We start from the raw sequence: 16,996 nt of genomic DNA, 5'->3' as shown, positions 1-16,996 counted from the left end.
ATGACCAATTAGAGAAGTTTTGTGATTTCCGATGAATAAAAAACAAAAAAAAAGGAGAGCGCGAATCTAATTTCAGTACCAAATATTACGCCCCGATAGCACACAGCAACCTCACGTTCCTAGGCAAGCCTTGAAGGGGTTACATCAAGGGGTGCTCTTAAAAATAGGAGTAACTATCTCTAGGAGAAACAATAAAAATACTGAAATATTTTTATACACATTTTCGAGGATATTTTGGAATAAAAACAAAATAGAGTTATAATTAATCAACTAGGATAAATTTTTTCAAAGATTTCTCTAAAGGGACATCTACGTAGCCGATTTTTCTAGCATTTACTAATATTTCAATATTTTAGCTACAAAACTCGTTTAAATGCTAATTGTTGGCAGAAATGTTTGAATAGTATTGTGTATATGAAATACAAATTTACAGCAATAATCTGCCGAAATGCTTTTATTTATGCTTTACTGCACGTGGTAGCGCGGAAACGGAATTTGGACAACTGCTTTCCGGCTTTGTACATTGATTAAATTTTTCGTAGGAATATTGAAATAATGTTTAATAATTTGAAATGAAAACATTGTGAAAGATTGTTCATTTGAAGGAAGCGTTTTTTTTTCAATTGCATGTCAAAATTGTTTTTGACATGATCCGTCTCGAATTATGGAGTTCTAAAGCTCAATTATAATCTACTCTATTTGGTTCTAATAACTGAATCTTGTTACAGATTTAATTTACACTATGTCTACGAACCATTACGTCTTCAATTTAAATCAACAAACTACGCATGAAGGTTGCAATGTTACACGTAATGGTGCTCGGCAATGCCGGTATATTTACTGGGTATATTTCCAAACATCAGAATTTCCGAATGTGCCATGCAAACTGCTATTACGGCATAACTTACGACCAAAAAATATCTTACAAATGTTGAAAACATTATTTCATATGATGATATGAATAAAAATCTGCTCAATGTGTTAATTTTTATTGTTTCCCGTATCTAAAAATAGAGGATCAGCATTTATTTCTCTCAAAAAATATTTAGGGGTTTCTTCTTGTCGCTTTCCATTAGATGATTACAAGACATCATTATAAACAATTATTTTCGAAAACATGGTGCGATTGACTTTCATCTTCAGAATACAAAACTAATGTATGGTTTGTTTTACCATTTTTGCATGCTCCAATCGAGATGAGAACACTCCGTTCAATTTCATAAAAACTATTCAAAACTATGCACAGCGCATAAAAACATTAAATAAAGGGATTCCTTATAAATGGTTTGACAACAGTTTTGATTTTAGATAGATTCCAAACGACAAAAGAAACCAATAATTTTACTCACCATTTTGTTATTGATTTCGTGGAAGTGGATTTCGCAAACTTTGTCCACTACGTCTTCGCTCTGAAATGTGACGAATCCAAAACCTGCGGAAAAAAGTAGAGAGAAACTTAAATTAGTTGCATAATTTTCACACACTTTGTTAGATATTTGCACACAAGTTAAAAAATGACGCCAAAACCACTCCCCACTACGAAAAACAACAGCTTTAATGATTGCTAATGATGTCACTCCCGAACTAACTGCTCCCCAACCTCTCGGGAAGAAGCTTCTGCCACGTCGGAGGGAAGAGAGTAGTTATCACTTTATCTGGGGAGGGGGGATGAAACTTGTGCTCCCTGGATCCGGGAGCTTGGAAGCATCGTGTTGCCACCAGGTTGTTTGGGAGGTGTGAGCCCCGAGAGTGGCGCCAATTTCGATGTTTATCGAAGTACTTAAAAAGTAATTTTATGCACATACTTTGGAGGTGTAAGTTTGAGGGTTGGATGAGAGAGTGTCGGTGTTTTTTTTCTTTCCTCTTCTTGCTACACCACTGAGGGAATCTCCTGCTGGGATGAGGATGAAAGTTGTTCTTCCATGTGAAGTTTTATAGCGTGTTCAACTTTGTCCATCTTTTCCGGGGGACAATTTCAGGAATAAGTAGAACGAGTTTCAAATTGCCCCATCGATTGCCCTCTTTTCTGGCCATGGTCTTGAAGATACGGTTGTTTTCAATTCATCACCACACACCCGCATCCGGAAAAGAAATCTTCAATTGTACTGAACCTGGAATGTGTATACAGCACATTCCGGGTTCAGGAAACTTATATAAACACAGAGGAAGAAATCACTCTCTCGTTCATAATTGTCCTCAAACAAAATACCTGTCTGCAGCTCACTTGTTGTAGGGGACACAAGTGTGTTCCGGAGACAAATAGGAAATTCACATAACGAGCGACCAATATCCTTCAAACTACATTCACATCCAACACCCCAGTGTAGCTTCGGGCCTCTCGCAGCTCTGTAACCCGTCGCCTAGAGAGTCGTCTTCGGTGTTGACGGAGGACAGGCGGAGCCCAGTGCAGAACACACGAAACGTGTGCACAAACATTTTTCCGAATGGAAAAATTTCCATAAAAGCTTTTGTAGAATCATTTTACTATTATTTCTTATCTGGATGGGAATGTTGTACCGGTTGTTGCCTTTTCTTCCACAACACTCTGTGTTTTCGTATTCACTTTGAACGGGAAAAACGAGACCGAGTGAGGGGACGGTTCCATATGAAAATTGCTTTTGTCAACAATAAAATGTATTTTCAGAAGAATCTTGTTTCTTTCTGTGATTCTCGGGAGTAGCGAAGGGGTGCGTTTGGTTGGGTTCTTGTTTTCTTATTCCTCGTTGTCGTCGTTGTCGAGCGTGAATCAGTCATGTTAGAGCGAGGTTCGAGCCCAAATGGATCCGGCGATCGCGGTATGGACTGGGTAGGCAGAGATGCCAGACATTTTTTTTTCGTGTGTAAATTCGAATGCATCGATACTATGGGTTTTTCATTTCTTGCAATACACAGTGTTCAAGTTACGGGACTAAAATTGTTATAGGGATTTGTTCCACATAACCAAACGGGTACTGGTTACTGCCTCAATGTTTATCAAATAATGTTACATTTCAGATTTTGAAGTGTATGAGGACACTTATTGTTGTCACCCCTTTCTATGCAAAATTACGGGATCAGGATACTTATTTTCAACAGGACATATTTTACGTATCTTTTCACTGTGTTGTTTATGAAACGTCTGCACTCTGTGGTGTTTCTTTTTCTACTCCCCGACTTTATACCTAACTTAATACCTAACTTAACACCTATATTTATACCTATACTTAATACTACAAGCTGAATCTATGTGCATAAAAATTTTGTGGGGAAGCGCTTGTAGTAACCCCGCTATTTCAGCCGAGTGGAAATTTGAGATTTGTGTCACTCACACAAAAACAACACAATTTAGGTCAGTATAAAAATATGTTCATTCGGCAACAACACAGGTTGGCGAATGAAAAAGTAATTAGAGAAGTGGTTTATTTTGGACAAGGTGGATGTACTTTCGGAACATGACGACAAAGCGCAAGTGTGCCTGAAAGAAAAACGAAAAAGAATTCGACGCAGCATTCATCAAGGTTGTAATCTCGTATGTTGACTTCGCAATAAAAATTCGGAGCACCAGGTTGCGGCATGTTTGTGGAGTTCAGAATCAGCCTTACGTAAAATTGACTCGAGAAGGTAACGAACGAGATGGTTTCGGGTATTGAACTACCGTTGTGCATGTAAGCAATTCGGTTCAGCTTATCACAGATGTGTATCGGTTGATAAAACGGTTAGGGCCGTGGAATTACAAATTCACTGCAAATCCTCACTCAATAACAAACTAATTGAATCAATGTATTGCTGCTCCCTTACGTTTACGTTTACGTTTCGTTGTTGCTTTCGAAAAGTACTATTGGAAACGGCGAGGTGAAACATAGTGCAGTAGCCCAGCATGAGATCTCAGTTTCCATCGCCGGTGGTGTGGTGGTAAGCGTGACTGTTGTGCCCTTCTATACTTCTTTTGTCCTGTCCTTAGTTTTTGAAGACGGTCCGAGTTAGCTCATTTTGGTGGAATTAAATGGATGAATCGAGCTGTGAGCGTTATTCAGTATGACAAATGAAGCAAAAAAAAAATGATTCGAATGAAAATTCTAATCGTCAATCAAAGCTTCTCCTGCACAAAATGAAAGGAAACTACAGTGGAAATTAACGAAACAGAAGAATCTATGTTGCGTAAAGAATCGACGCATTTCACATAACCCGGATAGACCCGATAGTTGAAGGAACATGTATAAAAAACATTCCTTAGTTTCGAAAAAGGTAAACCCTGGTTAAGACATTCGTGATGTTTTATTGTACAATGGTCTTTGAAGTGAACACTGATGAGGATTTCAAACCAAGATATTCCATCATTTACAGATCAGACTACAATACAAACTAGTGAAATTCATCAAAGAGAAGTTTTAGTCTGACGAACTGAAGCATACTTCAACTTTGTGATGTTTGCTGTTTTGAACGTTGGAAGAGACTACAAATTTGCGATAGCATAGTGCAATATTTGTATATTTTTGTTGTTTATATTATCTTCGCTTCGTCACTCGCTTTTTATTGGCGGCTTGAACAGGTAACCACGGAATTGTATGTACGAGAATGTAATGTATAGCTCATTAAACAAATCTTATAGAATTTCCGATTCGATTGGTATACAAATAAGCAAAATTCATTTGCAGCTGATCTTGAAAATTTCTGTTTTTACTTAGTATTTTCAATATTCGACAGTTTCATGCATAACAGGGTGTCCCGAATATTTTCATGTGCCTTAAAAATATGGTGGTCTAGAACTATCTATTCGTAATTATCATTTTACCCGCATATCCCCTACAGCAGATTAGAAAAGCCTGAACGCCCAGAAAAATATTAAATATACAAAACTTGAGCAAATTTTGTATATTTAATATTCATCAATAAATTTTTTAATTTTTAAAACCTATATATTCCAAACAAAAATCAAAATGACAGATCCAGATAACCAGTGAATATGAGCAAATGAATTTTTTTTTCTTCAATATGTTTTGAAGTTCATTTTTCCACCCAGTGTCATTTTCATCTTGATTATTCAAGATGCCAGAACTGAATTTCATTTTAGCCAAATGAATATCAGCTGTTGTTTACTTTTACCATTAGGCAGCTATGTGCGGTTGGTTTTTATTTATGCCGTTGTTACTGTCTCGCCAAACAAAATCCTGCCCGATTTTCTGCAAAGATCGTTTCATCGAACTCAGGCGTTTTTTTTTCTCTAAATGGTCCAGTCTATTTTTTTTTATTTTTGAATTTTGACTCAAAATTAATGCCAGAACAAACATCGTTTCGAATCAATTTGTTGCTCTTGATATTCAAAGTATAAATAACAGCGAAGATATGAACCCCACTCAATGCCGCATTCATTCAGTATAGCAAATTTGTTCATCCATCAGCGAAATGAACAAAATGAACTCGTTTGTTATTGTCATCAATATAATGAGGGCAGTGTGTTTCAAGCTGAAAAAAAAGTCATTCACACTGAAATAAAATCATATTCGTTACTCGTGAATATTTTTTGATATTCTAAGACACTGGTTTCAACTATCCTGTGGTCGTTTACCTACTCTTCTCAAACTTGTATGTGATTGAATAAATATAATTATTGATTGTTTGATGGGCTTTTTTTTTCAAGATAACTTCAAATTCCTTCCAATTGTTTTTGATATCGGTATAATAATAACCCATATGACTATGGCTATTGGAATAAATCCGTAGAGATTGTACTAATGTTCATAAGTTCTGTTCAAGGCTCCGTGGATCCTTTTCGATGGATATTAAACAAACCCACAGATCTAGATATTATATATTTCCGATGAACTGGCAGCTCTGACCGGGAGACGGTTTCCTCCGTTTTTGAGTAAGATTGCGGAGGTGCGCTAAAAATATCTCCCCCCCCCCCCCCGCATCCTCGTTAAACAGCCGGGAAGGACAAAAAGATTTCTTTTTGTTTTGATGTAGACGTTGTGAAAGTTTATGCTTTGAAGGTTTCGTCGCAGCGCAGCAGCATAACGTAACATAACAAGCGAGCAAGAGAGCGAGCGAGGTCGAATTGTTTCACTAGGCTTTGGATTTCATATGACTTCTGGAAAATGCCGAATTCCGATTCCGTGGAAGGCGCTGACAAGTTGAACACACACACAGTGGCGGAACAGCTGCAACTTTATCCGCTTTCTCGGCAAACGAACAACTATGCTGCTTGGGAAGAATCGGCAGCTGGCGAAAAGAATAAATTGGATCGTTAAAGTTAAATGATCCTGAAATTTGCCTTCCCTCGGCTGCTGCTGCTGCTCGTCAGAGAGTTTGGTTTTCCTCGCGATGAAAGTTTCGGCTGAAGAGAGAAATGCACTGACGCCCGATCAGCTATCCAACCATTGGGGTGTAACGAATTCAGGAGTCCCTGTCGCCCCTCCCCCCCCCCTGTGGAGCCCAAGCGGAACTAATCCAGTAACTATGTAAGCTCGAACTAATTACTCCGTTCATTGATTGGATTCGGGGCACCGAACGTAATTTAGGAGGCTAACCAACTTTCCACACTAAATGGTTACCAGACGATCATTGACTGGGAGGGAAAAGAAAAGTTTTTTCTGTGTAATTCGTATTGCCTTGACCGGATCGGAATAAATTTCTTTCAATTGCAAAACTTCATAATTTTATAACCCACGATTCGGAATGAGGGGGCGAAATCTTCAAAATGCTCTCACCCAGGACGGACGAGCATAAGGAGATTGATAGTGGCACAGCTAGACCCGGTTCGGTGATCCGTATCAATTTGTTTCGTGTTTTCTTTGCAAACATCAAAGTTTTTGCACACAGCTGACCTCAACCCGACCGGAATCACTCGCTCTCGCCCGGTGCCCGGCGTGTGTATTTGTTTGTGTTTGTAGAAGGAGTTAGACGCTGAAGGATAAAGTTTGAAGATATATTTCAGTCAAAAGTTACTTGAAAACAGTCTGCTATTGTACAGACGTGGGGCTCGTAAAGGCAAAGGAATCCATCATACATCCCCAGGAAAATTGAAATTTGTGGCGAGGGCGTGGTTGCGTAGGTGGGTCTGTGACTGAGGCAAAGTGGAAAGTATATATCCTTTCTCGGGGAAACAAAACTCTGCGTGTCGTAAGTTTCTGACATCTCATCTTTTTTTGGGGAAAAAATTCATGACAAAAATCAACCAGGATGAGAGCCCGGGAAGTCTGGGAAGCTCAGACGGATGGTTTTTGCCCCGAATCCCGGTGAGATGGAACTGGGGATAAACTATTTCGATGCATGATTCTGATACACGTATCCATAATTCCTTGAGATCCGGGTTTTTGCGGCTGGGTTACAGCACGCAAAAACAAGAAAGGGAGGCTTCAAAGTTTCTGCTTTTATGCTGGCAAGGGAGGGAAACGAGGGAAAACTTACGGCCAGATTTTGGTGTCTGTAATGTGCTATAGTTGGGCAATTTTTGGAGTGGAAAAGGCTCGCGCATATACATGCTTGGTTATACATGGTTGGTTCATTTATCAATCAAACGTCAAAACACCACATCCAAAACGGGGCAACAAGCCAACAAGGGGATGCAACGGTTTCAATTTTCCCAGCATCGCTACACCCGGGTATCTCATTCACATTCCTTCGCCACGAATGAGGACACTAATGTGCTCTCCATAATGATGCTATTTTATGACTCGACTAGCGACGTGCCGCTCAGCTTCATGAAAGTGCAACATCAGCAGCAGCAGTCAGTGGCAGCCGGAGATGCAGAACAAGGAATCTAGTTAAAAGTACCAAGAGACGAAGAGCAGCGGTTGCGAAGCTGATGGCGGCGAAACTGAAGGGAGAGGGTGAGGAGAAATATGTAACTGCTCGTGGAGTCACTTTTTTGTCTTCTCGTGCAGCTTCCGACGACGGCTCCCGCCGCGCCTTTCTGCAGAACCGGTTCGGTCCAGGACGACACAGAAATTGCACTTTATTATTCCTAGCTTTCACCACCACACGAAGACCCGCCCGCCGGGCTGTCTCGGAATCCACAGCGAGTTTTCGAAGTCTGGTCCCGAACTGGCACACGCCAAATGAGCTCATGAATAGAGCATTTACTAGTTTGTGTTTATTTATATTATGCTGTTATGCTTCGTGAGTATCGTAGCTCTCCTCGTTTTGAGTCCCATCTCCATCTCATCGACACCAACCAACAAAACGGATGAATGCACTGAGGAGAAAAAAAGGAACTGAACATATGGGGGAGAATAACTCCTTCGAAAACGAGCTGCCTCCGATCGAGGGGGCGTATGTGTCACAAACTGGGTAACTTAATTTGCTGTAATGTTTTACAGTTAGGTTACCTCCTGGCACATCTCACAGCGAAGACTTAAAACTGAAACATAAAATAGAGGGAAAAAAAGTCTGCATTCGCTGCCAGCGTTTGTTGTTTAGGAAAATGGAAGTCGCGCAATTGCACATCCACATTTCACATCAGCGCAAAATCCCCGGGGACCGGGGTCAGGGGTAGTTAAATTTTTAATGAAAATCATATATAAAGCATTTCGAAATCAGTTTTATGGTTTCTCCGGTTCTTCGCTGTCAAATAGCTGCTCGCTCTGGGTGCAGGAATTGTTAGCATTTTCCAGCTGGTTTGACCTCTTCCAGCGGTTCGGTTCAGCGAGAAAATGAGTGGACGCTTGAGTTTTTGGGGCACACCAGGTCGTAAACTGGCGGAGCGTTCTTGAGCGCTGGGTGCTTGCGAACGATGATGGAAGAAGTGATTTGTGCTCGTGTTGAGTTTAGTGTGCTGCAATCTGTCAACTTGTCGATCCGTCACTCTGCTGGGGTTTCTCACACTTCACACTTCGGTTGGGAGCTTGAACTCGGCTAAGGGTCAGCGTGGCAGTGGAGATTCATTGTTGGTTTTGAAGCAATAATGTTTCCTTGGCAAAAACCCGTACTGTTCACTTGTAACGGAGTCGTCTTATACATTTATTTACATCCGAAGCTGGAGGAAATCGTTTTGTACAGAAGCGCTACAAAATAAGAGAGCCGGAGTAATAATGAAAAAGAAGTTTTAAGTGTTGATTTTTGAATACACTCTGTCCAACTTCTATAAGACCAGGTTATGATCTAGCTGCATTGAGCCATTGTAAACAAACAACGCTTTAATTTATATTCTAGTGTATTGGTTTTAATAACTACTGCATGATAGTATGCACTGCATGATTTTTATTTTTGTGTGTGCAAGCGTTGAGCGTTTTTTTTGGTATTTTTCAAGTATCCAGTTTCTATAAGACCAGTTACATTTTCCGTTGTTATAGTTGTTTCAATAATTCTGGAAAATGACGAAGGAAATAGTGCACACGGAGAGAGAAAAAGAACAAATCGATGCATTTCACCAAGAAAATATTAGTATGAGAGAATTGCTCATTTATTTGGCGAATCCTCAAGGATACGGTAAGAAGAGGTGTGCTCCACGTAAATCGAAGCTCTCTCTGGATAAGCGGGAAATAGTTGGAACAACTACCTCAAAATCTCTTATGCGAATAAAACAATCTTTGAATTTAAAGGTCTCCCGGGAGACAATTCGTCAAGTTTTGGTGAAAAGTCCTTACATAAAGAGGGCTAAAAATGTTAAAACTCTTATTTTACACCATATCTCACATCGAAAGACGTCTGAGTTTTGCCAAAACTCACATGAACGGACAGAGGGACATGGTATGTAATGACAAAGAATGTTTTCAAAAGAATACATTTTGCTATATGTCATAACGAAAAGCTTTTCAATATATGATGACATTTTTTTTGACGTGGAACTACGTTTTTCATTAAGAGTTCCATATCAGAAAACAGGTCACGTTTTTATGAAATAAAGTTAACGGAAATGGTTTAATAGAAACTGGACAGCTGAAATTATCATATATATCATATATTTATACGACTCTTTTGGACGAACTTTATTCTAAGCGTTCAACAATGTATGAAAATATCGTGTTGAAATTCTGAATGTTTATGTTACAACGAAATATATTCAACGTGGTCTTATAGAAGTTGGACAAAGTGTAGATGTGCAGTAAAATAAGAGTTTGCTAAGGACAAGAGACACAATGGAGTCACTCTGTGGTCACAATCATTTAACTGCTCATTGAAGTAAAACATTTATAATTGACTAGCTAACCCGGCAAACTTCGTCCCGCCCATTTACTTGATTAATTCTCGAGTAATGCAGAAATTTGTGTTTTATTTGTATGGCAGCCACCCCTAAGAGAGAGGGGAGGGGTATCTAACCACCATAGAAACATTCATTGCACCCTAAAGTTTCCATATGCCTAATTTGGTTTAATTTGCTTGATTAATTCTCGGGTAATGCAAAAATTTGTGTTTCATTTGTACGGCAGCCCCCTCTAAGAGAGGGTGAAGGAGTATCTTAACACCATAGAAACATTTATTGCATCCTAAAACCTCCACATGCCAAATTTGGTTTCATTTGCTTGATTAATTCTCGAGTAATGCAGAAATTTGTGTTTCATTTGTATGGCAGCCCCCCCTTTGAGTGGGGGAAGGACTGTCTAACCATCATAGAAACATTTATTGCACCCTAAAACTTTCACATGCCAACTTTGGTTTCGTTTGATTGATTAATTTCCGAGTAATGCAAAAAATTGTGTTTCATTTGTACGGCAGCCCCCTCTAAGAGAGGGTGAAGGAGTATCTTAACACCATAGAAACATTTATTGCATCCTAAAACCTCCACATGCCAAATTTGGTTTCATTTGCTTGATTAATTCTCGAGTAATGCAGAAATTTGTGTTTCATTTGTATGGCAGCCCCCCCTTTGAGTGGGGGAAGGACTGTCTAACCATCATAGAAACATTTATTGCACCCTAAAACTTTCACATGCTAACTTTGGTTTCGTTTGCTTGGTTAATTTCCGAGTAATGCAGACATTTGTGTTTCATTTGTATGGCAGCCCCCCCCTTAGAGAGGGGGGAGGGGTCTCAAAATATCACGAAAACCTTCCCCGGCCCCAAAAACCCCTACATACCAATTTTCATGTCGTTCGGTTCAGTAGTTTCCGAGTCTATAAGAATCAGACAGACAGACAGACATCACTCCATTTTTATATATATATAGATTTATTATAAACTATCAGTCTTGAAACTGATTTTTTTAGTATTTTGTAAACTTTGCCGTTATTTGAAAAGATAGAACACTTGCTCCTCATTTGGAATATTTTTTCAGTATTATTGTAGGGGAGCCGTGGATGTGGTAGCCTTCCTTCCTTAGTATTAAATTCAGAAATACAATTTTCTAATTTTAAATGAGAAGTACGTGTGCTTCCATTTAAAGCCAGTCCGAACTGTGATTTTCGTATTCTCGTAATTTCTATTACCGGTAGTTATCGGAGCTCAAGGTTCAATGTGTTGTACGAGGTGATAGGTACTCGCCAACAATTATATTAAAACAATTCAGGTCAGATGTTTGTAGAGAGGATGTAAGTGGCATACTTTTAACATTTACAGATAAGCAACAAGGATTTCGCGCCAACTCGTCTATGGAATTGGCATGACCCTCTCAGAACTTAATGGAACTTTGTGGGTGTAGAGATCATACCTAGCTAAGCAACTTGGCATACTTAAATTTTCCAGAAAATCTCAAGACTAACTATGGAAAGGGCGAAATATTTTTGACCATTTTTTATAAAAACGTTTTACTCGAAAATGGTCCTACAAAATAGTGTTATGTGGAAGAGTTTTAGGAAAATCATTAAATTTTCAGAAAAAATATTGAAAAAAATATTTTTTGAAAACCTACACTGAAAAAAAAAACGATTTCAAAACCTAAAACTCAAAACCCAAAAAAATTGAAAATTTTCGAGAAAAAATCTTGAAAAAGTTTTTGTTACAAACACTTTTTTGCCTTAAATATGCACAAGTTGCGATGTATAGAAGAGTTATAGGGCACATATTTATCTACCATTTCATAAAAATCTGAGATGATAATTTTGAGAAAATCGACTTTTAGTTTTGATATCGATTTTTTTTTCAGTGTAAGATTTTGAAAAAAAACATGTTTTCAGTATTTTTTCTAAAAATTCTATTATTTTCCTAAAACTCCTCCGTAGAATACTTTTTTGTAGAACCTACCTTTCTTGAATAAAAAAAAAATATTAAAAAAAACCTACAATATTTGGCCATTTTCGTATGTTGGTTTAGATAAACTTTCGGAAAAATAAGTATGCCAAGTTGCTTAGTTAGGTAAGGGCTTCACGCCCAGAAATTTTCATTCAATTTTGAGAGGGTCATGCCAACATTTGGTCGAGTTGCCGCGAAATTCGTCCATTATCACACGGGAAAAAATTCTTGAGCGTGATATAATCGAGACGTTACTGTATTAACAACTAGAAAAATCTTTATTCACAAAAATCCTCTGCTGGCAGAAATCGAAACCAAAGCGCTTACCATGTAATGTGTGCCAGCCTGAGGGCATCCGTATACTAGCACATAGGATTTGACAGCGTCAAACATGTCCGGGTCGCAAATGCAATTTGCGACCACTGTCACTCGCGAGAACTGCCAAACTCTCAAGCTGGTGTAAAACAAGGCACTTAACATACTACCAGGTGGGTCAAAACGTGAAGTGGTTTTCTGCAGCCATTTAAAAAATACACAAAAGTAAATTAAGACGATTGAGCACAATTTGTGGAATATACTGATACTTTATGAAATACTCATTGCTATATTCATTATATTCATTACGTTTTACGCTGCAAGCGTTTCATTTATTGTCTTTGCGTTGAAGGCACCATAATGATTTGCGCCATTTGGAAAACGAAATTAAGGACGAAATTAACACACTTCTAGAACAAAAAATAATGATTGAAAATTTACTTTTCTGTATTCAATATGTATTCTATGTAATAGAGTAATACGTTTCCTCGAAAATTGTGAAATAATATGAAACTGAAATTGTGTTTGATGCTGATTTTATATTATAATGGTGAGTTTTTGTGATTATTGTGTTGTAAAATATTTGGAAATATACAACCAAATGGCTAAGTAAGCGTCAGGACTACGTGTTTTAAGTAATCGAATAACTTAAAAATCTACATACTATTTATAAGATTTCAAAACTACCTTCTTTAAATTTTCACGAATTTAACGATTGTTTCGAGTTAAATATGACGTTTACGTTTACGTGCACTAGACACTTCATGATTAAATCGCAAAATTCAACTCAAAATTCAAAAATTTAACACGTCCGTTGTTTTTTATAGCTTGTTTTCACTTTTCATCCAAGGCGTATACTTCTAAGCATCTCAATATGGTGGTGGGTCAACATTTCACAACCATACTGTAGCCATTTTTAAAATGTACGAATTACCTGTAAACAAAACATAATACACTTGTGCACGGTTTGTGAACTCTATTCAATAGAACGTTTTATTCGGCAAACGCTTCATTTTTTCCGCACGCAAAACGCAAATTTTCGAATAAAGCATGAGCAGCAGCTAAATACAACTGAAATTATTGAAATAATGCAGAATTCATTCAAACCCTTTTATTTCACTTAAATTCTTTCAATTTCTTAAGTTGGTTTACATTATAATATAATACTACATTTCAAGTGATCAACCTAGGGTTCTACGTTTTATATTATCATTCAGACCCTTGTGATCATCATGATCATTACATTTCACATAAATTTTTTTTTTCAAAAAACAATTCTTTTTTTAGTTAGCGAATGGGCGCACCTTGTTCCATAGATTTGCCTTGAGTTCGCCGAGTAATTTGATAGGTTTGGCAATGACAGCTAAATTTGTAGCACATCTTGACTCGCGGATCATATCCCCTTGCCCGGGGCTTGATGTGTGCCGCTAAAAGTTCTTTGAAAAACTAATTAATAAAACGAACATGGGAAGGATCGTACGAGAACTTTCGCTCGTCAGCATTACAGCAATGTTTGTGAATATTTTTGAAGAGTCAATTGGTGGCCCGCGACCGCCGAAGGAGAAGTGAAACCTGTTTAGAGGCTGCAACGTCTTACCTAACTAGCATTTCCTGAAATTGGAAATTCAACTCGACGAAGTTACGAATGTCAGGTCCTGTTTGGAATTGATGATGAAGAGCTCTGGATTTTTTTTAAGGAATGTCTTTTTTTGGGGATTAGGATACATTCAAATAGGATTTAACCATTTTGATATCATGGCTTAAATTAGAACTGAGAGAAAAACCGCAAGGGTTTGTACTGAAAGCGTCCACTTTAATTCCTGCCATTATCAGTAAAGAAGAACGATTGTATTGATGCGGTCTTTAAACTAATAACTACATCGAATTTGGAGCTCAGAATAAACTGAAACTGAAACTGTACTGAAACTGTAAACTGTACAATGGAATTAATTTAGATCGACGCCATCTGTTGGAAATCAGCGGAAACTCATTCTGTGTCCTAATATTGGAACACTATGTCTAATAAGTCCTTCCACAGGAAACGTTTTGGAAATAGTTTCTCCACTTAATTGAATGATCCTGCACGTTTGTGCTAGATTTGAAAATTCATTTAAAATTTAAAACTTAAAAATGTCTGAAAAAATTTAGCCATCAAATGATGAAAAAAAAAAGTTTCATTGCTATTGTTAACTATTGTAAATGTAAAATAGAACCAGATTCCAGCGCGGTTTACAAACGAGTATATAAACATGGTGCACCAGCACGGTACATGGATACCGTTTGAATTAAGGTGTTGAAAACGAAACATTTCACCTATGTTTCGGTGTGTGTTGATTCGCCAGAGTGCATGTGTATACAATGTGTGAGAGTTCAGCTGATTGTAAGAACCTTATCGCACATCAGCACCGCATTGCATTCTGAAGACTGGGGCAGAGACTTGCTGAATACTCCAGAGTGCTCCAGAATTGAGGTAATAGTTGACGTTGATTTTAGCAGTATTCTCTATAAAATGTAGAAGAACGCCTTGCCGAAGATTGTGCAGCCCTAAGAATGACGATTGTGGTGTTTTGATGCCGAGAAACTGCTCCGAAGCCGTGATGGAATTTCTTGAATTGGCGTGGCGTAGATTTTGTCATTTTGTGGATTGAGACTTCGCTGCAACACGAATTTTGTTTCCGTAGTTATTGATCGTAAATATTCTTCATAGTTTACATGATCTCGGGACCAAGGGTGCCACATATTTTAATATTTTTTCTTGAAAGCTGGGTTTTTTTTCAAATAAAATATCCGAATATAAGAGAGGTGTTTTTTTTTTGTTTTTGAGTTATGATTTTTCAAAGTTAACATGTTCTCAGTTTTTTATATTTTTTTTTTTCAGAATAAGATTTTTCGGGAAAGACTAGTTGATTGGCTTTAATTTTACGCATCGATCATCTAAATCGGTTTAGTAGTTCAAAAGGTTTTTGGAAAAAGAAATTTAGAAAAAAGGAGAAAAAGTCGATTTTTTTTCAGACCATCCCAAAATGGAAATGGACATCCAAATAAAAAAAATTAAAAATGCTGGTCTAATATTCTGAAAATCTGATAACCACTATATCGGTTTGGCATGGAATGGCTGTATTTGTACAGCTTGGTCTATAATAAATTCATCGTTGCGGTTGGGGGCTTTTCTGACTTTGTTTTTTTTTTTGTTTACAGGCGCCATTTTGCGCAGATTGGAATGAAATTTTTGTAATCTTTTGTTTTTATTAGTCAAAATACTGAAATGCCACTGAAAAATGTTTCGTTTCGCAGTCTGAGTTCTTGTAACAACGATAATGTAAGTATTGCACCATTTACGTTGAATATTTGAAGTAGTCATAACCTCTCATTTTTGTAATGCTGAGATAGCCTCGTAAGCACTCATTTTTGTGAAGATGAGAGAATGTTATCAATCATTACAGGTTCGGAATGTAACAATAAAGCGTTTGATGGAAAATGTGATGTGAACTACACCAAGGCTATTAACCACAAAGATCGTAGACCGTACCTTACAGTGCTAGAGACGACACTATAATCATGAGATCCTACAGAAAAATCCCCTAAATTACCCTAAAATGCATCAACAAATACAACCATCTGAATCTGAATCTGGATGCAATGTACCGATAATAGGATTCTTCAAAAATAAAACAACCCCCGAGCACATCGCTAAAGTGGCCAAAAATTGGCCCCAAAAATCAAAATAAAAAACATCTCGTTATCTCAATTCCCAGATAACAATTTGAATAGAACTTGTGGAACTCGTGGAACTTGTGGAAGATCTTGGAGTATAGGTCATGGTGAAGTCCAAAAGAAGAAAACTGTGTTTTACTAAACCTAAAAGAGTTGTACATCCATTCCGCATTAGAGGCGAATGAACTGAAACTTAATTTCGCATAGCTTCATAGAACACCTAACCGATTCTGAAAGCCAAACATATTTCTATGAATTATTTGCGAAGTCTGGTTTTGGATTTTCGAGCAGGAAAATGAGATATACATGTTTTTTTTTAAATTCTGTGATTGTTGTATACGAATGATGCATTTTTGATGAAATGGACATCAACTATATGGTTTCTAAATGTAACTATATTGTTGATTAGTTGGAAATAAAACTCATTTGCTTGCTTCCAAAATTGAAGAATAAATCATTCTGCATCTGCATGTTTCGGCCGCCTATTCTTTGTCCAAAGAGCTGCTGATCCTTTGGAGCAAATTTTCATGATTTCGAATGAAGAACCTTTGTCCGGAAAAAATTGTAATCTGATGAAAGTATGTCTGTCGAATACAGTTGGTGGAGTAGTGCTTCTCAGTCCTGTCCATATGATTATGTTTCAATGACATGAGGTCTAGCGTTGTCATGTTTACCCCCTCTACCACCCAGTCGTGCCATCCTAGTATGCACTTCTTCTAAAACTATCCTCAAACGTTTTAGCTTAGATGTCCGAAAATATGGCTTGTGATAGTATCGGATCCTTTCCGCAATTCATTGTGCACACTTTTTTTTCGATTCTACCAGATACAGATCATTGTTTTGGAACGATGAACACGTTTCTTTGACGTGAAAAAGATTTTTTT

General features: G+C 37.7%; 1 protein-coding gene across 5 annotated transcripts in view; it reads right to left on the bottom strand.

Annotated features, from left to right (window-relative positions):
* The window catches only part of LOC129769306 (RNA-binding protein Musashi homolog Rbp6), a 1,713,766-nt gene that overhangs the window by 120,630 nt on the left and 1,576,140 nt on the right, over window positions 1–16,996 (bottom strand). For all 5 annotated transcript variants that reach the window (XM_055771465.1, XM_055771464.1, XM_055771461.1 and 2 more), the window contains one exon: window positions 1,350–1,432. In XM_055771465.1, the coding sequence (XP_055627440.1) occupies window positions 1,350–1,432 (83 nt within the window). The remainder of the gene's footprint in view (window positions 1–1,349; window positions 1,433–16,996) is intronic.

Source organism: Toxorhynchites rutilus, chromosome 2 (assembly GCF_029784135.1).
Source record: "Toxorhynchites rutilus septentrionalis strain SRP chromosome 2, ASM2978413v1, whole genome shotgun sequence".
Classification (NCBI taxonomy): Eukaryota; Metazoa; Arthropoda; class Insecta; order Diptera; family Culicidae; genus Toxorhynchites; species Toxorhynchites rutilus.
This window is presented reverse-complemented; position numbering and strand designations above follow the sequence as displayed.